The sequence below is a fragment of the Eurytemora carolleeae genome, unplaced genomic scaffold (assembly GCF_000591075.1).
Source record: "Eurytemora carolleeae unplaced genomic scaffold, Eaff_2.0 scaffold813, whole genome shotgun sequence".
NCBI classification, from domain to species: Eukaryota; Metazoa; Arthropoda; class Copepoda; order Calanoida; family Temoridae; genus Eurytemora; species Eurytemora carolleeae.
In genome coordinates, this window is record NW_019396702.1 from 108,095 (window position 1) to 133,097 (window position 25,003).

The 25,003-nt window shown below is 31.8% G+C and overlaps 1 protein-coding gene and 1 long non-coding RNA gene across 2 annotated transcripts in view; both read right to left on the reverse strand.

Moving 5' to 3' along the window:
- The window catches only part of LOC111707568 (neuronal calcium sensor 2), a 46,552-nt gene extending 24,520 nt beyond the window's left edge, over positions 1–22,032 (reverse strand). The window contains exons 1-5 of the mRNA XM_023480683.1: positions 21,953–22,032; positions 19,299–19,376; positions 18,697–18,766; positions 18,132–18,191; positions 16,465–16,532 (exon numbers count right to left, since the gene is read on the reverse strand). Coding sequence (XP_023336451.1) covers positions 16,465–16,532; positions 18,132–18,191; positions 18,697–18,766; positions 19,299–19,376; positions 21,953–21,999 — 323 coding nt within the window. The 5' untranslated portion in view covers positions 22,000–22,032. The remainder of the gene's footprint in view (positions 1–16,464; positions 16,533–18,131; positions 18,192–18,696; positions 18,767–19,298; positions 19,377–21,952) is intronic.
- Positions 22,033–22,631: 599 nt separating this feature from the next.
- Positions 22,632–25,003, reverse strand: part of LOC111707570 (uncharacterized) — a 3,389-nt gene continuing 1,017 nt past the window's right edge. The window contains exons 3-4 of the long non-coding RNA XR_002766477.1: positions 23,203–24,334; positions 22,632–23,084 (exon numbers count right to left, since the gene is read on the reverse strand). This is a non-coding gene — a long non-coding RNA (uncharacterized LOC111707570). The remainder of the gene's footprint in view (positions 23,085–23,202; positions 24,335–25,003) is intronic.

Here is a 25,003-nt window from a genome sequence, read left to right on the forward strand (position 1 = left end):
TGACCTCCCTGATTTAAAATTGACTATTTTGCACAAGTTTTTCTTAAACGGGATCAGTCAGGATTTACTTTTAAACTATAATCTTTCAATGCAATTCTTTTTTCAAACTTTTAAAGAATTTAAAGGAAATTTTAATATTAATAAAAATTCAAAGTTTTGTTGGATAAAGTTTAAAAGCAAGCTTTGCAGTTTAGGCGTACGTTTATATATTATATTTATAAAAGGGATTTAACCAAAATTATAATATTATTTATTTGCAAAGTTTTTAATTAAAATGAAAACTACCCTTATAATACAATTATTATGCTAAAGAACATTTGAACTTTTGAAGTCCCAATTGTGCATATTTCGTACATATTCTTGAAATTATATATAAAAGTATTATACCTAATATTCTATTTGTAATTTCTAACAACATTTTGTTAAGCTAAATATTGAAAAGTCGTAAAATTGGAGTGTATGTTAGCGCACTGTGTGAACGCGGTTTATAATAATTTGAATGTGAATATTTATATTCTACCACTTCTAGAAAGTTAATATTAATATATTCTTTGATCAGTCCAAGGTTTCAAGGGTACTGTTGTGAATCTGGGATGTTCCTTTTTAAATGCTGCTTACGGTCCCTTTAGGAGTTAGTTTATCATAAACATTAAATTTTCCTTTAACCCTCAGAAAACAATGTTTTGATAAAAGTTCTTAAATTATTTGTTGTTTTTAGTTTAACACTTATTTATTTCTTTAAAGTCACAGAAAGATAAAGCACCGTCATATCAGACCCCAATTACGAAAGAGCTTCATAATTATATCTATATAAAAGATGATTTAAAATTTGTCACCTAACTGGGAACTTTAGAATTGGATACCCTTCCCCTGATCTGAATATCCAATGTGAACAGTTTCAAATTTCCCGGCTTCTGATTGGATGTTAGGGATTCTGCATCTATATTGGTTGAATTTTTATTCACTTTTCTAGATATTCCCTGGATACAAATAAGGATTAAATTATTTTTGAGATTAATATAAAGAGCAGATTAAGCATTGCTCTCAATATCGACAATTCTAATTTCAAAAAACTTAAAACATGAATGAAGGTTTATGGCAGAATTTTACTCTAAAAAAAAAACTAAACAATTTAGCACTTTTTAAGATCGGGAAATAAAGGTTAAGAGGGTACCTTCGTAAATCGGATAGACAACATTATTAAATGGGGAGAGAAGAGTCACTTGATTCCCTCCAATAAATGTCTTTATTTAATTTAAGTGTAATCTTTCGGTAATGATACGCACAAACAGTGTTAGATACTTTCCCAAAGGCATTTTCCCAAGGGCGACATCCAAAGTGACAATTTCCCAAGTGGCAACTTCCTAAATGTGCAATTTCCCAAACGGCAACTCTTCCCAAAGGTTAGGTTAGGTACTATTATCCGCAGCATGCTGCAATGGGGGCCAAATGCAGCGGCTAGGATGGGATAGGGGACCAAGCGCCGCGGCTAGAACAGGCCGGGGGCCGACCTCTGCGGCTGGAATGGACTGGGGAAGTTGTCGCTTGTGAAATTGCGCATTTGGGAAGCTGCTACTTGGGAAGCTGCTACTTGGGAAAATACCATTGGGGAAGTTGCCACATGGGAAAACACCATTGGAAAGTTGCCACTCAGGAATTTTTTTTGGGAAAGTACCTAACATATTATAGAATGCCCCCCCCCCTTCGTCTCTTAAATCTGTATAAAAAACGATGTTGTTGATCATAGAAGAAAATAGGGGGAAATATCTCATTAACAGGAAATAGATTATCACAAAAGAAGTAATCTCTTACAATATATAATATACAATATATAAATATATCATCAAAAAGGAATATTCAACATATCCACTATTTACAGAAATGAAGGACTATAGCCTTATTAAATTATCTGCAAGTTTAATTAAACACCAAAATACGTAATGAAAGCTAAAAGAAACACATTGTTTTCTTGCAAGTTTTTTTTTACTCCAATACCATGTGGAACACCCCAGAGGCGCAACTAGGACTTTTGCTAGGGGGGGGCAATATATTATTTTGTACTCAGGTGCTAGGGGAGGGCGCGCGCCCGGCCGCCCCCCCCCTAGTTGCGCCTCTGGAACACCCTGTAGTGCAGGGTTACCCACAATGAATGAGACTTCAGAGACGACTCTGCAGAATTTACACACAGTTCTGGGTCCCAGCTCCTGGATACTTGTTTCTTTTAGTGCCAAATCATTGCGAAGTACATTTAAAGACTATTTGTAGTGCAAAATACCAAATTAAACCTTCTAATTATTATATTTGAAGATTTTTGGTCATCATTAAAGTCTCATCCTGTGTTGGTAATCCTGTATTTCAGCTTGAGGAAAAGAGTCATAATAATTTGTTTTGAAGCTTCGTTTTTATTAAGAAAAGAATCATCTTATTTTTTGTTTTCCTCTAATTAATATTAAACATATACGATAAATTTTCTACAAGTGTTAAAAACAGCTCATTTGGTCCAGCTGTTTGGCTGGCCAGAGGGAACATATATACGATCATGTCTTGTTTTTAAGGCATTTTTGAACTAATCTATTTTAATTAAAATCTACAATATTTTTAGATATTTATATGATATCAATGTAAGCATTTTGAGATTTCTATATTTCTTGTTCTCCATTTTTTTCTTTTTCGTACATCTTTCACTCATATTCGGCTGATTTTGAAAATAAAAAGAAAAGATTTTTTTGATGTCATTGTAGTTCGCCACTTTACAAGAAAGAACTATTTTTGAAGGATCTTGCTTTTTTCTAAACCCTGTATTTAATTGAAATACAGGGTGTCCCACATCACATTAGATCGTCAATCGGTCTATATTGCGATTTTGGGGAAAAATTAGAAAATTTAAGAAGAATGAATTATTTCGAAAAATTGAATAAGGCTAATTAAAGAATTTTCATGTGGAAAATACTAAGTTTTTCGAGTATTCAGGGTTTATTTTGACGTTGAAACTTGGAGATAATCTAATATGATATGGGATGCTCTGTAGCTAAAGATCTTGCTTTCTTTCTTTTCCCTGAACTCTATATAGAAATGTTTACTCTTGAGTTCGGTTTGATTAAGCAAAAACACAATTTTCTAATATTTTCCTGAGGGCAGGGAGGGGGAGGGGAGAAGAGCGATCGCCTCACCTCCTACCTGGCAGGGGGGAGGACGTCTTCCAAGCCCCAATCTCTATTGTGAAGAGATTTTTCTTCCATTTTTTTCTGCTCAATTTTTTTTTTATTTCTTGCTTATTTTTTCTTGTGTTTCTACACTTTGAGGCCTCTCCAAATAGTTTTTTTGACATCCAATTGTGGACCAGGTAAGAGGTAAGGGAGATAAGGAGGTTTTTAGGAGGAAGGGTATAGGGGATTGTTCCTCATGTTCCTTTTATCATACTCTTTCTGAATTATCGAAACCCATAACTAAACCCCTTATGCAAAATGGGGAGTTGTAAGCCCTAAAAACCCGTTGAGAGGAATCTTCCATAGCAGTCCAGTCCTCACAGCTGGTCAAGTATAAAACTGGTATTGTTGTGCATGGCTTGTATACCCATTAGGGATAAGAATCCTTCTTTTAGTTACACCAGCGTTCAGCCTGAAGATGAAGTCTTGTTTTATTCTATGTACATTCCTAGCTTACCCTTCAGGATGCGAGATGTGTTACTAAATGCAGTACTTCACCAAACTGTAAAGCCAGGACAGATATAAGAGAGATCCGTTCTCTTCTGAGGACGGTAGGCAACTGCTTGTCTTATTATATAGATATATTGTTTAATAAGTTATTTTTTGTAATTCTAAAAAACTTCCACCATTTTTTCCGCAAAGAAATCCTTGAGTGGCCCTTTTAACGGACTAAAGAGTATTGGGGTATTCATAATTCTTTATTTCAACAACCCCTGGGTTGGGCACTTTCAGTATTTAAAAAAAAGTTCGTTCATGGTTATTAAAAATCGTTCAAAAACTATTTTTCTTGTAGCCATTCGTTCGTTCGTTCACTAACAATATTTTCTCAAACTTTTCGTCCGTTAGCAATATCAATTTTAGTAACGGTTTTAATGAAAAACATTTTAGAAATCGTTTACAGTTTGACAAATATTTTAGGGAAGAACTAGCCGTTCTGTTCGTTCACTAACAATATTTTCTCAAACTTTTCGTCCGTTAGCAATATCAAATTTAGTAACGGTTTTAATGTAAAAAGTGTTGGACAAATAAAAGACAATATTGAAAAAAACCTATAAAACACGGAAACACGTACTTCATGATTTTTTTGTTTTGTAAGTTTCATGTAATCATAAGTTTAAAATTTGTCGAAAGTTGAAATACATCCGTTTGTCCTTTTCTTAGATACCGTTATTTTTATGAATAACTATTTGGGTTCCTTAAAGATTTCAAAATTATAAGTTTTTGCCATTCGTTAACGAACAATTGTCTGTTAATTTTTAAAAACATGCCGTTCGTAATATGCCACCACCTCCCTCCTTGCCAATCCCACTTTTCTTAAATGAACCTAACACTTAATTTAAACCTACCCTCCAGGCAATTTAAACCTACCCTCCAGGCAATTTAAACCTACCCTCCAGGCAATTCACAACGGACCCATAAAAGCTTTGTCTGATCATATGCGAAGTAGATATCCAACTCTTCATGTTTATCATTTTGAAAAGTGATTATTTTCAATTGTGGTTTCTCTACAAAAATGACTCGCGCATTTCTACTGCAGGAGGTCATATATGAATTGTCAGAATCAGACATTCTTAAACATGGAAAACGACAACATCTTCCACATTATTGATCAGATAAAGGTTTTAAGAGAACCGGGTATTTTGGCATATAAATCTTTGCGTGGATGGTCACTTGAAAATACGCGTACAGTCCCTTTAAAAATACTGCATGACAACGTTATTCGAACAATGTTTTACTAGTCAAAAATTGCTAATCTTTTTTTTCATGTTCAACTTTAAATGTTAAAAATATTAAAATAATAAATAGGTTTGCTTGATCGAGTTTCGATCTATTGTATAACTCTTGACTTGTTTTTATTAACAATCACAATAAACTAATAAATTTTATTATCTTTCTCTAGTTTCTTTTTAAGTTTTAATTGTTAATGTTTATGTTTTTTATGTTTATATTAGTAAGAAAAAATTTGCCTTGTAATGAATAGGGATGACTAACGTTTTTTTCTTCAAAACTATCGTTTTTTGTTTTGAGTGATAAAGAGAAAATAGCATATTTTGTTTTGTAATAAACAAACCGGGATGTGCGCGCACCGTTTTGTATTTTTTTATTCAAAATTATAGTTTTCGAACTGAAATGAATAGGGATGTGAACAGTTTTGATTTTTTTAAATCATCGTTTTTCGTTTTGAATGTTCTTTTAGAAAATCGTTTTTCTTTAAAACAAAACTAATGGTTTTCACAACGATCGTTTTGATTTTTTTTAAATCATCGTTTTTCGTTTTGAATGTTCTTTTAGAAAATCGTTTTACTTAAAAACAAAACTAATGGTTTTCACAACGATCGTTTTGTATTTTTTAATTCGAAAAACTATTGAAAAATCGTTTCAAAAAACGAAAACCAGGAAAACAATAATTTTTCATTAAAAAAAATAAAAACGGGGAAACTTCGTTTTTTTCTTGGTTTTCGTTAATAACGTTCGTTTTTAATATTTCCACAAAATTTTTTTCAGTTCTTGCCTATTAGATAATTCACGAAGAAGTTCTGTAAAAAAAACGAAAATGCCCATCCCTAGCACTGAACCAATAAAAAAGCATTTAATTTCCCTACAGTGCAAAAATTTCTCGTAAATATTGCCTTAAAAACTCATCTCTTTTCAAAAGCTTAACTAATTCTTAAGGATATATTATGTTTGAAAACAAATAATAATCTAAAAATTAGCAAAATACAGAAAAAAGGAACGTCCTCTATCACTCAGAATGCTTTCTTAAAGTCCCATGAAATAGGTGAACAACGTGAGCAACCTATTTTTAGGTTTAGCTTATCTTGTATTTCCATGATGAGTTGATGTTTATATGTATATAATAGGTGAACAACGTGAGCAACCTATTTTTAGGTTTAGCTTATTTTGTATTTCCATGATGAGATGATGTTTATATGTATATAATAGGTGAACAACGTGAGCAGCCTATTTTTAGTTTTCGCTTATCTTGTATTTCCATGATGAGATGATGTTTATATGTATATAATGTTTAAACCTGATCCAAGAATTATATTAGTTCATTAAAAACCCAGGATCAGGTTTCAGCCTCGTTCTCTAGATACAGTAGTTCCTTCTCTAGATACAGCGGTAACCATAATACATCAGTAGTTTCTTCTCTAGATACAGGGGAACCATTATACATCAGTAGTTTCATCTCTAGATACTGGGGGAACCATAATACATTAGTAGTTTCATCTCTAGATACAGGGGGAACCATAATAGATCAGTAGTTTCTTCTCTAGATACAGCCGGAACCATAATACATCAGTAGTTTCTTCTCTAGATACAGGGGGAAACCATTATACATCAGTAGTTTCATCTCTAGATACAGGGGGAACCATAATACATTAGTAGTTCATTCTCTTGATACAGGGGGAACCAAAATACATCAGTAATTCCTTCTCCAGATACTGGGCACATAGATCCAGCGTGCTTCTAAAAAGTCTCATCAGTTTTTAAGACAAGGTCGAATTTGAAGTGTCGCAACGCCTTGAGCTTTAATTTTACAGCACTACAACTCAACTTCGCTTTTTTGTACACCTTCCATGTACAGTTAAGCACTATTGCACTTGTTATTAGGTTTAGTTTTTAAGAAGAAATTGGCAAAATTTTCATCGATTTTTGCTTGAGAGCTTGAGTGCAGGAGGGGGAACCACAACACGTTAGATTAATTATTTTTATTTTTTGTACAGTTGTAAACAAAAAACAGTGGTATGATTGTCGTCTTATTGTAATAAACGGGATTGTTTGCTAAATAAACAAACGCAGATGGAAGCCTTCTTAAAAATCCTGGAAAGATTATTAAATAACAAATATAAAATGATCTATTTTTGAATGATAAAAAACATTCCTTCATAAAAAGCTGATTTTTTGGTATGCAACAATTTTCATTTAATCCCGCCGGGATATTTTCATTGAAAGATACTTTATAAATCTACAAAGGCAAAAAAAATCCGCAAAATCCGCAAGCCCTCGGGTTTATCATTGAATCCCCTCTTTAAAAAGGAATGTCATTTACTCTCAGACAAATTAGAATCAATGAAAATTTAAATGATACACTCCTTCCCGCTAGCGATCACAATGTGTGATATATTTAATAAACAATAATTTCAAAATTATGGTTCTACAGAGCTATTCTATAGAAACCGGAATCATTTTCTAATTTTTAGTAGAAATTATATCTATAGGTACAGGGTTACTCACATAGGATGAGACTTCAGAGAATTATATCTATAGGTACAGGGTTACTCACATAGGATGAGACTTCAGAGAATTATATCTATAGGTACAGGGTTACTCACATAGGAGACGACTGTACAAAATTTATTCAGTCCTTTCCCTTTTACGTTGATATGGTTTCCCTTAACTTTAAACAATGTTTGCTCTCTTTGCAAAATCATATTATAATCAACATATAAAATACAATTTATACGACCGAAGATAAAATTTTAACCAATCAGAATGTCAGAATTTTAATCATGTAAGTTCTCTTCATGTATCATGGTTAGAAATTTCTTCAAACAAATTGTTGTATATCATATGCTATCAATAATCAAAGAAGATTCTCAAGTTTAGAGGTATTATACAAGCAAACTAAATATCTAAGACGACATTCATAAAACTCGGATTAGTTGGAATTACTTTAAGTCATGAGGAAATAATCCAAAATCTATTGTTGGTTTCAGCGTTTTATTCAACTTTTTTATACTTTGTTTTCCGTCTATCTAGTCTTTCTTTCTTTCTTGTCTATCCTGTCATCCTGTCTGTCCTGTCTATCCGATCTATATCTTTGTCCTGTCTATCTTGTCTATCCTGTCTATCCTGTCTATCCTGTCTATCCTGCCTATCCTGTCTATCCTGTCTATCCTGTCTATCCTGTCTATCCTATATATCCTGTATATTCTGTCTACTCTGTCTATCTTGTCTATCCTGTGTATCCTGTCTATCCTGTCTATCCTGTCTATCCTGTCTATCCTGTCTATCCTGTCTATCCTGTCTATCCTGTCCATTCTGTCTATCCTGCTTATCCTATCTATCCTGTATATTCTGTCTACCCTGTCTATACTGTCTATCTTGTTTATTCTGTCTATCCTGTATATCATGTCTATCCTGTCTATCCAGTCTATCCTGTCAATCCTATCTATCCTGTCTATCCTGCCTATCCTGTCTATCCTGTCTACCCTGTTTATTCTTGTCTATCTTGTCTATCTTGTCTATCCTGTCTATCCTGTATATCCTGTCTATCCTATTTATCCTGTATATCCTGTCTATCCTGTCTATTCTGTCTGATAATGCTTTTCTATAATGTCTATATTGTTGATGATATATCTATTATCTCATCTTGTCTATATTATCTATCCTGGCCATCCTGTCTATCCTGTAAATTCTATCTATCCTGTCTACCCTGTCAATCCTATCTATCCTGTCTATTCTGTCTGTACCTGTCTAACCTATGTATCCTGTCAATCTTGTCTATCCTGTGATGTTAACGAAATCTTAAGTTTAAATTCCAAAAAGCTGTTGTTATTAAATGGAACATTGTTCAGCCCTATGGCTATAAGTACGTTGTTATGTAAATAGACTGCTTCCACTCTTATCAACATGTATTTACTATTATCTAATATCTATACACAACACATCGCACACACACACCTCCTATATCTTCCCCTTCCCCCCCCCCCCCTCATGGGGATTCTAGTCACAAAAGATAATATTTCAAAAGGGGTCATCAATTGCAGGCCTCCAGGACCCATTACTGGTTTTTTATTTGGAATTAGAATTTAATACTTTTAAAATTTGTGTTTGAACTTAAATTGAAACAATTATACCCCTGTATCCAATGTTTGTAAAAAGTAAACCTAAGCTTTAGTTTTAGTTTAGTTTCAAATTTAGTTAACAGGTGTCTCTGCTGTAATAATGTGTCTTATTCCTGAAATTTAGTATTTTCAGTGACAAGATATTTACAGAAGAAAAAGATTAAAAAGTAAGCAATGACAAAATAATTAATATTAAAACAGAATTATTTTTGTCTGACCGTCATGACAACACAAATAATATGAACAAGTGAGTTAAACGCAACTTAGGTAAAGTTAATTAACAATTACAGCATTATGTAGAGGATATAAACCACTAACTCAATAAAATTTATTTTTGAAGACTCTACCTTTATAGTCCTATTGAATCATGATAAAATACATAAACTACAGTTAGGTTTTCACATGCAAATACTTTTCATTCAAAGTTAGAGTTTAATATTAATTGTATTATTATATATTTAAATTAAAACTTTTTGAAATTCTACTTAAAAGTCAACCAATTCAATTAAAATTTTTGTAAGTAATTAATCTAAGAACAAGGGTTCAGTGGTTCATGAGTTATGATCGGATATACAAACCAACAGAGATTACTACTTTATATATAAAGATATATATGGTTTTGGAAAACAGTGAGCAGAGTTCGAATTTAATGAATTTAAGCCACGTCTCAAATCCCCCCAAAACCGGTTTTAATTGACCGCCGGCTTAATTCTTGAAAAATTTAATAAAAATTTAAGTGGAACCAACCATACTTTAGTCGCGGTTAAAGTTTAAACCGCGGCTCAAATTTTTCAAATTTGGCCTCAGAGTGATTAAATTTGTATCACAGAGATCAGCTATAAAAATTAGCCAAACAATTTCTAGAATCTAGACTAGATCGACTTTGAATTTGCCCCCCCCCCTCCTTCATGATTGTGACCAACTTTTTATCTTTAGCAAATTAAGAAAAAATACCTACATCTATTTTGTGCGCTTCGCGCCACATTTCTTAAAGAATTTCCTGCTATTTTTCCATTCAAAATTTAAAGAAAGTTATCATTTATAATCTCTCTCAAAAAACTAAATGATATACATGGTACTTCTTCTGGGTATTGCAAAACATGATCACTTAAGGATACAAAAAACTGAGGACCAAGAAATTGCATATTGTGATAGAAGAATATCAAGAAAAAATAAGGATTATATCGGCGTAACAGGAACTTTGTAGTCCGTGTGTAGGATATAAAAGATGTAAAGGGGTATCTAGCCCCCTTAGGGTAGAGGGACTACAGAAAAACTATTTACGGATTATGAACAGACAATAGTCACAAACTGCAGACTAAACAAACCAGCAATAAAGGGACATGGACAAAAGGACACTATAGGATGAATTACAAAAAAATGGTTGAATTACAAAAAAATACTTGAATTACAAATAGAATGCTTGAATTACAAAAAAATGCTTTAATTACAAAAAATGCTTGAATTACAAAAAAATGCTTGAATTACAAATAAAATGCTTGAATTACAAAAGGGGACTTTATTCAAATATACACATAATGAATATGACTAAGCCAGGGACTATCTGACGCAAAGAAACACATGAGAGATATATTATTAAAATGGGGAAAAGACACTAGAACTCAGAAGAACAGAATTTTTCTTTACCGCTTAGGACACACATTCAACGAATTGACTCATTTCGTTCATTTTATAGCTGTTGGAAGTATAAATTTTTAAAAAACACAAGAACAAGTCGACATAGGATATTAAAAATATCAATTTGCATTGAACACTGTGCCAATTTTGCATGCAATGATGCACCAACTGAAATTTCCTTTTTTTCGACTTCAAACCCCCAAAAAAGACACTTTTAATTGCTCCCCTGCCGTAACATCACATTCTCTCACTAGTGTATACTTTTAAAAGTGCACACAATACACTCTGACAGGGTTTGGTAATAGATTACAGCAGGGGTTAGCGGACATTTGCAAAAAAAATTCTTAGCAAAAAAAAAAGAAATATGAAAATTGATGTTTTCTCATAAAATTCTCCGGTTTATAGTTCAAAAATGGTTGAAAAGGAACTGTAGTGAATTTGCAGTTGCAGACATGTTATTCTGTAAATTGAGAGTCCTTTGACATTAATATTAACATTCTCCTATTAACTAACCTATAGGCCCAGAGAAGCTTTTCCCTAGGAGTACCAGCTGAGGTCACATCTATGGCCATGAGGAACTCCTTAAAGTCAATATGACCACTTTTATCCGCATCGAAGGTTCGAAACACATTTTCACAAAATTTCCGTGCATCACCGCTGGGAAAAAACATTGTGTACATATCAATGAAGGTTTTGAGAGTCAGTTTTCCATTTGGGCAATCTTGTATAAAACCAGCATGCCATTCTCTGTTCAAACCACAAATATATTGAAATATTATTTTTAATTTTTCACTCAAAAATGTTCAGGAAAAAATGTATACAAACTTTAAATTGGAAAATCATAAAAATTTTAATTAAATTGGTTCATATTTAAATAAGATTGAATCTCAGTTCATATATTTCTAGGATAATTTTGAAAAGTAAGTATTATTTAACAACTGAATAAAGTTGCCATTTTTCAGTTCAGAAACAATTGAATATAAGGGAAGTTTTATTTTGATCCAATATTTTAATACAATTCATTAAATATTCTAATAACAATCTGCTTGGTCTGCCTGATTGTATCTTCTTCATATCTAGTGTGTCTCTTGAGGAATTCCATATCCTCATCTGATAAAACCGGTTTGATACAGCTCCTGCACGCAGCACCCATTTTCTTCTGGATTTCAATATCTGATGTAGAAGACAGCTTATGTAATAAACAGCTAAAGCTATGCAATAGACAGCTGATAATATGCAAGAGAACTAACAATATGTAATATACAGCTGATAAAAAGCGAGAGAACTAATATTATGCAATATACAGCTGATATTATGCAAACGAATATTATGATATAGACAGCTGTTGTTGTGACAAACAGATGATATTAAGCAATATACAGCTGATATTATGCCATTATAGAACTGGTATTATGTAATAGAACTGATATTATGCAATAGACAGTTGATATTATGCAATAGAACTGATATTATGAAATAGACAGCTTAAATTATGCAATAGACAGTTGGGATCATGTAATATAACTGATATTATGAAATAGACAGTTTATTATATGCAATAGACAGTTGGGATCATGCAATATAACTGATATTATGAAATAGACAGCTTATATTATGAAATAGACGTTTGGGATTATGCAATAGAATTTATATTATGAAATAGACAGCTTATATTATGCAATAAACAGTTGGGATTTTGCAATAGAACTTATATTATGAAATAGACAGCTTATATATGCAATAAACAGTTGGGATTTTGCAATAGTGCTTATATTATGAAATAGACAGCTTATATTTTGCAATACATGTATACATTAGAACTGATTTTTATCTGTCGAATTTGTTAGGCATTACATTTTATTCGTTAAGTCATATTTAATGGTATTTAATGTTTTAAATATTTTACCAATGCACACATACCTTTAAAAACAATTTTGAATTAAATTTGTTCACTCTATGTAATAATCCTATTGCTAACAGATATCATAAAAGAAAATTAAATGTATTTTTAAAATTTTTTTTACAATTTAATCTTCAATTAAAATCTTTCAACGTATTGAAAATGTTTAAGCTATCTTTTAAGATTCTGAAACATTTGATAAGTTTCTGTTATTTTGTGTTTACATATAAATTATTTATAAATAATTCAGAATATAGTTTTTATTTTAACAGGAAAAAGGGTTTCATGTATGGTTGAAGGAACATGATTCCGATATTTCATGTCAGCATTTTCTGGAAAGGAGGAATCACTGTTTCTTTAATTCCAGAACTTAATTCTGTTTCTTTCATTCAAATTGAATTCTTTTCCCTTAATCACAGAATTAGATTCTGTCTGTAATAGTCTATTTCATTTATCACAGAATTATATTTCGTTAATTTTGGAACCAGATTTTAATAGAGAGGAGTATTCACCACAAACTTAGATTTTCTAATCCCTATATCTTTGGAACCCTGTGTTCCAAACCTCTGATATTTCAAACTTGGAATTGGTGACCTAATAGAATTCATAGTTTGAAATATCAAAGGTCTACGACTTCGGGTTCCAGATATATAACGGTAAGAAAATCAGAGTTTGTGACAAAAACTCAGTTCCTTTGCTTAATTTTCCAATACATGATTGACATGAACTGCCGGATTCTGGAACTTGTCTTTATAAATGACCCAACTGATTTAGTGTAATTGAATAACATATAATAATGAAGAAAGAAAATAATTATTCGTTGAAGATGCTTTCCAAGGTTAGTACAGTGAAACCCTTAATAACGAATACATCGGAAGAATTTATCAAATATCGTCTTAACAATTTTTTAATGAGTTTTATACTATATTTCGTAAATTTCCCTATTTGCGAAAATAAATAAATAGCCATTAATATGCAGGAACAGTTTTGAAGAGTTCCATATAATCGTTTAATTAAAAAACCAAATGTCTGCAACATTCCATTATCAGAAAGTGAAGAATACGACATTTGATGAATTCTTTCGATGTATTCGTTATTAAGGGTTTCACTGTATATATAATAAAGCTCTTCGCTCATATACATTTATATTTTAGCTATAGCTGGCCAAACGGCTGGACCGAATGGGCTGAAACTTTTTGAGGGAACCCTTGAGTGCCCCGGGGGTAACATAGGGAAAAAAACAGAAATTTTTTTTCTTTAAAAGTTCGATTTTTTTTTTATTCCATGGCCAACTCCGGGCTTTTCAGCTAGAATAGTTACTAAATAAATAGAAAAATCTTAAAACTATCAAATCAATAAATTAAAAGCAAAATAGTGTATGTTGATTCAAACTTCAGAATTATACTTATCATAAGTATCACTCAATGTTAACTAAAGAAAGAAAGTATATATCAAGATATATTTATGTCTATATAAGTAAGAAGATTGGAACTTAAGACAAGAAAAAAATCTTATTTTTCTCTAAACCCGGCTTCAATGCTGGAAAAGCTATATCTGTAGAGTTTCTATTAAGAATTTTAGATCAATAAATTATTATTTGCATTAAAATAACAGTGTTAAAAACTCAGTATTAATCATTTTTAAAAGTTTCAAAAGTTGCCAAGTTGTACTAAGAATGCAGGTGTGTGTCTAAAAATATTTATTTCCGATATATTGGAGACGAAGGAACAGTGAATAAAGAATATTAATGTTGATCACGATAAGAGGAAAAACAATGAATAGAGTATAATTCCATTGATTGACTTCTAATCCCAACAGGAAAAAGAATCTCTATATAAAAACATAGAAAAGAACAGGGTGCCCCGAAAACATTTAGTTCACAAAAGCAGTAAAAAAAAGGTTGCATGTCCAATTCACAATGGTACTCTTCAAATCCTCAGATAAGTGACAATTAGAGTTCTACAAACTATACGTTCTTTGTCTCTCTTGCAACTCAGTTTTATAGAGAAACCACATTTAGAAATTACCAAATGTGAGGTAGAAAAACAACCATTTTTCAATAGTTTTGCTTAGACAAAGGTTTAAAGGGTACAGTTGTGAATCGGGTATGTCCCGATCTTATACACTTGAAATTACTTGGACGTCTCTTTCAAGAAGTTGTGTGATCCAACTTTGTGAGTGTGGCCTCGTAGATACTCTAGTATGAGGAAAATAGATTTATTTTTTACGTATAAGTTATTTAAACAATTTTCTGTTTCATAGGAGTTATAATTCAAAATATATAAGATTTCAATCTAAACGTGAATGAAATTGAGTCTTTGCCACAAACTAAAAATAATGGTGTAAACCTTAGATAATTTGATCAAACAGAATTCATATTTTGAAATACCTGAGGTCTACGACATTGGGTTGCTCAAATTAGGGGTCCAAAAATCAGAGTCTGTGGCAAAGACTCAATGCCTTATTATCTTTGAAGCGCGTTAGTTATTAGTAATTTTTCTTTAGATATTTCTCACTAATTTCTATTTATAAATATACTTAATTATTTCTATCAAAATCCAAAATTTTATAAAGATTGAATCACAGAATCACAGAAAATTCGCAAAATTATAAAAAGAACATTCGCAATTTTCAGTTCTAGTCTAATTTTTAAGGAAAAGTTATTTGAATTCTCTAGTTAGTTCCTTTCTTCTTAGTATATTCTAAAGTTTTAAATATACGTTGTTCAGTTAAAACCTGAAGAACCATCGAAAAACAACTTTGTTCTAAAAATTAGGTTAGAACTGAAAATTGAAAATTTTCTTATCATATATATATAAAAGGTATGAGGTTATTTAGGGAATTAGAATATATGTAAATGTATATTTATTTATTTATTTATCTGTAGAAAGACTTGAGACAAATAATATAAATTAGTCGGACACATCTTATCCAGTAAAAACTATATAAAACATGGCTATATAACAAGGAAAAACATGGCTAATAAGGTGTAGAACATCTTAAATAAGATTGATTTAATTAAAGGGACTGTAAGCGTAATTTCACGTGACATTTCCAGATTTACAACGGTGCCCTTAAAAGCTAGTTGTCTGATCAGAGTTAAGAGTCCGAATTTATTAAATTTAAGGAGCGTCTCAACGTACAGCGTACAGCGTACACCCAAATACTAGTTTTCAAAATATAGTTGTACACAAGTACACCCAAATACTGGTTTTCAAAATATAGTTGTACACACGTAAACCCAAATACTAGTTTTCAAAATACAGTTGTATACACGTACACCCAAATACTAGTTTTCAAAATATAGTTGTACACACGTACACCCAAATACTAGTTTTCAAAATACAGTTGTATACACGTACACCCAAATACTAGTTTTCAAAATACAATTGTATACACGTAAACCCAAATACTAGTTTTCAAAATACATTTGTACACACGTAAACCCAAATACTAGTTTTCAAAATATAGTTGTACACACGTACACCCAAATACTAGTTTTCAAAATATAGTTGTACACACGTACACCCAAATACTAGTTTTCAAAAGTCAATGATCATATAAGTTTTCTAGTCTCTAGTGTTTCACCTGCTCCCCCCCAGTATCGTAAGTAAGAAAATTAATTAACTGTTTCGCTCAACCCTAAATATCCCAGTATCGACCACTGTTCGTATATCTTTTCAATCTGATTGTGTATTATGTAAACCCTTTGATATTTCAAATATACAATTTATGGTTTGAAATATCTAAGGTTTACACATTGGGTTGCAAAGATATTGGAATTAGACGTCAGAGTTTATGAAAAGGACTCCATTCTTTTACAAAAATATTGAATAAAAAAATGAAACAACCAGTTCCTTCTTCCTACCTGAAGGCCCACATAAGCTTCTCTCTGGGTGAACCAGCTGATGTTACATCTATTGCCACCATAAACTCCTAATTAGTAAATACATGGTTGCTCATAAAGGATGAGACTTCAGAGACGACTGTACGGAATTTATGCTTTGTGTTTCATTATATTCATGACTCCCTGTCACTGTAAACTCAAGTTCATATGAAGTAACAAACTGACTGTAAGAAAGCTAGGACAAGCTGTATAGTGTACAGTATATATACAGCTAGGACAAGCTGTCTAGTGTACAGTTATACAGCTAGGACAAGCTGTAAATATATACAGCTAGGACAAGCTGTCTAGTGTACAGTATATACAGCTAGGACAAGCTGTATAGTGTACAGCATATATACAGCTAGGACAAGCTGTCTAGTGTACAGTATATATAAAGCTAGGACAAGCTGTCTAGTGTACAGTATATATAAAGCTAGGACAAGCTGTCTAGTGTACAGTATATATAAAGCTAGGACAAGCTGTATAGTGTACAGTATATATAAAGCTAGGACAAGCTGTATAGTGTACCGTATATATACAGCTAGGACAAGCTGTTTAGTGTACAGTATATATAAAACTAGGACAAGCTGTATAGTGTACAGTTTATATACAGCTAGGACAAGCTGTCTAGTGTACAGTATATATAAAGCTAGGACAAGCTGTCTAGTGTACAGTATATATACAGCTAGGAAAAGCTGTATAGTGTACAGTATATACAGCTAGGACAAGCTGTACAGTGTACAGTATACATACAGAAAGGGATGGATCGTTTTCATTTTTTCTTATCGATCGTTTTGTTATGAAAACGACGACGAAAAAACGAAACGATTGTTTTTAAAAGCGATCTTTATTTTTCAAATCGTTTTTATAAAGTTCGTCCTTTGGTTAACGATCGTGAACGAAGGGTCGTTATTAACGATCGTTAACCATTTGTTAACGATCATTAACGACGACCATTTGTTAAAGATCGTTAAAGACGACCCTTCGTTCATCAAACAAACCTATATTCAGACTAGAGAAAGCTAGGACAAGCTGTACAGTGTATATATACAGACTAGAAAAGGGAATTAAACCTTTGCTACTAGCTCTGATGTTCTTTTCCCTATATCTTAGCAACCCAATGTTGTATGAATCTATGTAAGAAAGTCCCGGGAAAAAAGTTTCTGGAAAAAAAACCTGGAAATAAAAACTTTGGAAAAAAAGTCCGAATTTTCTCAAGTCCTTGGAAAAAATGTCACTGGAAATAAAGTCCTGTGTTTTGGATTCTTGGGACTTTTTTTTCCTAAAGTCTCGAATTGGTAGGACTTTATTTCTGGAGACTTTTTAACAAAAGGACTTTTTTCCACAGGACTTTTCTAGTGTGAAATTTTAGGACTTTTTCCCGGAAACTTTTTTTCCAAGAACTTTTTTTGGCGGTTACCATTCTGTTGGATCAAATAATCAAAATTTAAAATATGTATAATAGGTTCACACCAATAGGTTGCAAAGGTATAGGAAATAGAAAATTTGAATTTGTGACAAGTTTGCAATTGCTGAAACTAATAAAGTTCAGAGCACTTTCTCACTTAACTAAATAAAATAATTAAAAACAAAACAAATTAATTTAGAAATATAAATATTTGAATTTCTAAAGATCTAAATTTCCTTACCTTAAAATCAATAAACCCATTTCCGTCAACATCAAAGGTCCGAAAAATATTAGAGCAAAACTAGATGAAGACGACATTGTTATTTAAAACTTGGGATAAACGAATTGAGTCTTCGCAACGAACTCAAGTGATCTAATCCTTATATCTATATAGTAGATCAGAGTTTGTGGCAAGGACTCAATTCCTTACGAACAAAGTCCATCTACTATTATTTAGCTATATTTGTTGTAATCTCTGTTTGTCTGTTTGTTTGTTTGTCCGATCATAACTCAAAAACCCTCTGACAGATTTGCCTCAAATTTTGATTGGGGAAGTCGGGCCACGGAAATGTTTTAAGTTTGGTTTGAGATGCTAAAATGATTGGGTCTACTTTTAACAGGGAATAGCTTAAATTATAATTTACGACAAAGAGCGGGTAAATGGGGGGATTAATTATGAGTAAACTAGGCATCGCTGGGTTCCCAAACTAGTTGAATCATATTGTTGTATCTTTGTAACAGAAATTGTCAAAAGAAATATTTTCGAACTTGAATCATTAATTGTAAAATTGTAAAATGTCGTCTTCCTTTGCCGCGTCATTGCTTGGGAAGAATTTGCTGAACATTTCGATAAAAAGATTTGGTTTCAGTTTCCCACTAAACATAAAAATATTAATTTATTATGATTAAAGGGACAGTTGGCGCAATTTCATGTCGGATAAACCGATAAACCTCAAAATTTTCGAATGATCAAGACAGAATATTTAACTTTGAAAATAGATTATGTTTAATTGTGGTCTCTAATTGTACTTTTCTCTTTAAATTACAATTGCAGTCTCTTTAATTCAGACAAAATATTTTGTCTTTTTTTTATTGTTTTAAACTTTGTTTTCTTCTACAGCCTAAAGGGATTGTTCCTATGTTTGGTTAAAGTATGAGATATCAGAAAATGAAAAAAATATTCTTGTTTCAACTTGCAGTTTTTTAATTAACTTATTTAACTGACTCTGATTTTCTAATCCCTATATCTTTGCAACCCAATGTCGTAGACCTTAAGATTTTTCAAACTTTTCAATCTTTTCAAGATTTAAGGGTTTTCGTTCACAAAAAAGTAGTTCCGCGTACTTTATAACTTAAATATCTGAATAATCACTTTCGCAAAAAACTGTTTTGCAACAACATTTTTAACCTGGGACAATCGTAGAGAAATCCATCCCACCATTCTAATACTTCAGTTTCAGTGAACTTAGTATGCTTCACAATAAACCTTAAAGAAAAACTATTATCCGGCGCCCTGTTCTTTCTTAACCCTATCCCGATCGGGATATTTTTGTCTAATGTAGATGGGGGGGGGGGGCCTCTCTATGATTTTGCCCTTAGAGATTAGATAGGGCAGTGAGAAACATGTCCCCAGTCCAAATTTTCAGGGCCTGTTCATTAAAAAAAATAATCAGACTCCTTACTGGTTAGAGTTCAATTTGCAAGGGAGGATTTTTAAAAAGTTCAAAAAGTGCGTCGGATAAAGGTTCAAAAATAAATATTTTTACTTTTGACAAATATGTATAACATGTTATTACATCTATTTGTCAAGAGCTTTTTAAATATATAAACTTTAGCCCTGTAGCCTAATTAATAAATAAGTTATTAAACATTTCTGATTTTTTAAACACTGTCCTCCACACTTCTCTAAGCATCAAGTTAAAATAAAAATTAGCTAAATTTGTTTCATTTATAAAGTTGAAAAAGGGAAGAGAGGAATTAAGAGAATCTCTCGGTATGAATTTTTTTCAGTCCCTTTCAGCCTGAAAAGGGGGGGTGGAAAAGAGCTCCCCCCCACTCGTATTATGGTCAAGGTTAAAATTCAAGGAAAGTTATTTCAGAGGTGTACGGATCTTTTGTACTGCAGTGTACTGTCTCTGGACGGTAATGTGAACACAAGACGGATGTCGAATCCTGACATGGGATCTATCTTTCACATGAAAAATAAATGAAATATTCCATGGTTATAGGAAACTATTATGTAAATTATCAAAATTATCAAAAATTAAAGGGAGTGTTCGCGAAAAATGAAAGGGGGTATAGGCTTAATGCGATAAAAAAGCGCTTTTGATCGCTACTAATTTTACTTCTATCTGTTGCGTCTATAAGGAGAAAATTGTTAAAAACGACTCACACCGAAGAACGTAGTGTTTATTCAAATTTGGAAAGATGCAACATTCAACTCGGATCGTAAAAAATCTATTTAATTCCCAACAAATCATTCAGATATTACAAACAATAGTCATCGATTATTTTTCGACGCATTCGTAAATAGTTGATATTTCATAATATTTTGTATTTTTCATGATCTGAGAGTTACATTTTTTCCTGTTTCGAGGATTTTTGATAATGAAGACGACATTTTCATATTTTCCAGGAATGTTCGAAAATCCAGCGCCAGCGAAAATTAATCTAAAAAAAACAAAATCAAAAATATTATGAAATATTAACTATGTATGAATGCGTCGAAAAATAACCGATGACTATTGTTTGTAATATCTGAATGATTTGTTGGGAATTAAATTGATTTGTTTACGATCCGAGTTGAATGTTGCATCTTTCCGAATTTGTATGGGCGCTGCGTTCTTCGGTATGAAACGTCTTTAACAATTTTCTCCTTATAGACGCAACAGATAGAAGTAAGATTAGTAGCGATCAAAAGCGCTTTTTTATCGCATTAAGCCTATACCCCCTTTCATTTTTCGCGAACACTCCCTTTAATGCTTTTTCCCTCCACGGATACTAAACGAACGAGCTGATGCATCTATTCTTGTTTTCAAATTCCGCTCAGCGAGAACTGGTTTCAATATGTATGCAGATTGCAGAGTATACGCAACTAACTTTCCTTGAATTATAACCTTGATTAGGTTTAATTATTTTATATTGCAGTTTCTAGGTAATTAAAAGTAACAATTTGTAAATAAATCATGCATTAAAGTCCTATTTAAAATTATTTCTTTCTTCAAGTAAAATCTGACGCATTTAAAAAAAGTATATTGACATTTTTTCTTTTTAAAACTTTACTTTTACTGAATCACCATGTAATAGTGCAATGAATATATTCCTGGTAAAATTGACTAGATAACTTCAAATAAGCGTTTTATGCAATTAGAATTTTTTAATGTTTAATGTCAATAAATGTTTATGCTTAAAGACTTTCCAAGCTTTTACAAATAAAAATAAAAATAGTTGGATAGGGTTTCCGACGAACGAAAAGTTTCGCGAAAAAATGCGAAAATTTTCGGTCGCATATCGCAAACTTTTTCGCGAAATTTTGTGAAAACCATGAGTTTTATAGCTGCAACAATTGATTGCTCAGAAGATTTCTCTGCTCAGAGCTGAAAACTTGAGAATGGTGGATATCGGGATTAATGCTTAATCCACTCTTTTTCTTAATCTCGAGATTAAATATTGCTTGTTCTCCTCTCATTTTTAATCTCCAGATTAATTATCCGATCAGGATTAAGGATATTCCATTCTAAAGTTTTCAGCTTTGATAGATCAATATTTCAAGTTTTATTATGTCGTCATATAAATAATTTCTCTTCATTTACTTTAACTAATGTTTGATGAAGAGAATTTTATTTCATTAGCTATCTTTTTAAGTTTCTGTCTTCCTCCACAAATTTTTGCATTATTTTTATCGTGAAATTTTTGCATCATTTTTTCGCGAAATTTTTCCATTGTCTATTCGCTAAACAGATTGAAGCGAAATTTCGCGAGCGAAGGAAGTGCATTTTCGCGAAAAATGCGAAACGATTTTTCCTTTTCGCTGGAAACCCTAGTTGGACATTAAATACTTACTGTTTATCCTTCTCTTTCAATGTGGCTGTTGAATTACAAATTCCCATTTTAAAAATATTTTTTTTTAATATGAACAATGTGACTCTGAAATGCTGCTGATAATTTTTTTCAATAATCTTTAAGAAGCATTAAGCGGATTTTAAAGTTTCCATGAGTTTTTTTCATTTTATATATGTATATAAATGAACTGTGCCATTTTTACTTTATGAACAATACAAACTAGTTAATGAACACATATGTACAGTAATTTTCTGCGCGGAACTTTTAAAGACAACATCAATCTCACGTATTTTTAATGTTTTACACCATATTCAAGGTTTTTAAATTTTCAGCAAAAGGATTTTATCTCGGTTTAATTTAATTTAAAAAGTTTTAGCTGAACCTTCTTTCAAGGAACTGTTTTTCAAGACGATCGGAAAACGATCTTTTCGTATTTAACTTTTAAAAACGATCGTTTTCTTTTAAATCGTTTCAATAAAGATCTTCAATTTTCATTTATTTTTTATTTAGCAGCAATGGCATAGTCGTGATTAAAAGAAAACATTAACACACTTAATCGATTGATTTTTGTTATTTTTTTAATTTCACTTTTTTTTTGCGGACCACTGTATGACTGGCAGAACAATAAATTACTCGAATAAATCATTGAAGGCTGTAGGTTGAGTACTAGTGTTGATACTTGAAAAGATAAATATATATATATTTGTAGATATTTTCAACATTGATATGATCATGGCATGTTGTACAACTACAAGACAGGTGTAGTTTTATTTGGAATGTTGATTGATTTGTACGGTTATATTTACAGCTGTTGTTGCAACGTATTCACATAAATCACATGGATACCCGACTTCCGCATGTTTTCGTTGTTTGTGTTTTTTCAGATCTCCTCGCTGTGTTGCAGAATATTCACACTGATTACAGGGATTCCTTACTCTTCCATGATACTCTGTATGTGTCTTTTTAAACTTCCTGGCTCTGTGGCAGAATATTTACACTGATTACATGGATACCTTACTCCTTCATAAATACTCCGTATATTTTTTTTTTTAACTTCCTAGCTCTGTTGCAGAATATTCACACTGATTACAAGGATACTTCACTCCTAGTGGATCTTCAATTCTCACTTCACCTAAAAATATTTATTTCTATCACAAGTGCTGTCAGAAAAGGACAAAACTTGATTTAACGTTTATATCAAACTTATTTTTGTAAAATTATATTTAATAGCGATATTGAAATCCAATAACCTTGAATTTCTGTGTTTTCCATCTTAATATCTTCTTCCTTTAAATAGATAGTACACATTTCTTCTTTGATGATAACTTTGTGTTCTTCGTTAATATAGACACTACACAGTACACATATCTTCCACAGGAGATATTTCTTCTTTGATGATAAAATTTTCCATCTTGATACCGTCTTCTTTTATATAAACTGAACACTGTCTTCTTTAATGGTAATTTTATCTTCTTCCAACTCCATCTTTACTCCTTCCAATGATGTTCCAGCCATTTTATTATTAGTTTTGATCAGGACTGTTATTATACAAGAAAATAAATATCTACATAAAGTATAAACAATATGACAACAATTCTTTCATTTAAATCATTGCATTCTGAGATGTCAATTACATGACTAAAATTCATGAAGATCAAAAATTTAAATAATGATGTTTTCACGATCTAATTCAAAAGAATAAGTCAGATATATCTAGTTTTTTTTTGTGAGAGGATATTATAAAGAATGAATTCTTCAAGTGGAAAAAGAGAAAATAGTGAGGAATTTTATTTTAAATATTACGCAAGCGTCAAATTTTTTTTGGTATTTTTTTCTTGATTGGCAAAATTTGACAATAGTCATAAGAGTCGAGTGAAGAGGGAGGCGAGAGGGATAGGCAAATATGTTGAGGGGGCGACCCCCCCCCCGTTGCGCTACTGAATAGAGTAGAATAAAAAGATTATATTACTACAGAAAATATATTTTCGATAAAATTACATCGAACATTTTGACGAGGTTCTTTTTTCAATTATAAATGCTTTTTCTTTATTTTAGGTTCACAACAGAAATTACCACCAAGAAAGAGATTTCTTACATTTTTACGTTTTTGTTGTTGTTGAGATTTACAAGTTAGAAATTACTTGTTCAAGTGAACGCGTAACTTTCTTGTTTACAAATATTACAAAAAATGTGTTCTACAGATACAGATCATTAAAGGATCGTTCAGGCATTAAAACGCGTGTGTTACCAATGACCTATCGAAATTTTTGATGAAAAATCACGTTTTTAACCGAATACTGCTAATATTTAAGCCACACCCAATGCCCTCAAGAAGCCCTTTGGTAGCTGTTTTCTCTTTTTTACAACATGCATCGTACAATACTATTTATAATGCAGAGTGTCCCACGAAACATGACAGAAGTAAGACGACTAAAAAGGTTAAATTTGATTTTTGAATTTTATTCGTAAACCTGATTTTAGAAGTTAATTTTTTGGGTTAATAATCACAAGATATTTTAAAATGTGGTCTGCCTTTTTTATGCTTTTGATAAAATTTCCGCAATTTTTGTTTTTATTTAAAATATTGAATCCTGAACGTATGATTGACAGCACAAAAAAGGCGGAACATGTTTTGTAAATGTCTGGGAGAGTGATTATTGTAATAATAACTGCCGCAACTAATTTCAAAGATCTCAGACGATCCTCAAGTCGTCTTTTTACTGTCAAGTTTCGTGGGACACCCTGTAGATTAACAGCTTTGATTTTCTTAAACAACATAACAGACCGAGTTACAACAGATGTACAACAGCTGTACAACAGCTTTACAACAGCTGTACAACATCAGGCTATTTCTTGGCACAGATTTCAGAGAAAATGGAGAAAGATGAAGGTTAAGGTAGATTCTTGGTAGAAAATATAGAATTTGAAGAAATGAGAAAGAAAACAAGACGCAAACATGTAAAAAGGAACAAAGAGATGAAATAAAAAATAATAACTGATAAAAGAGGAAAATAAAGAGAAATTCTCAGATGACAAATTAATTATCCGATC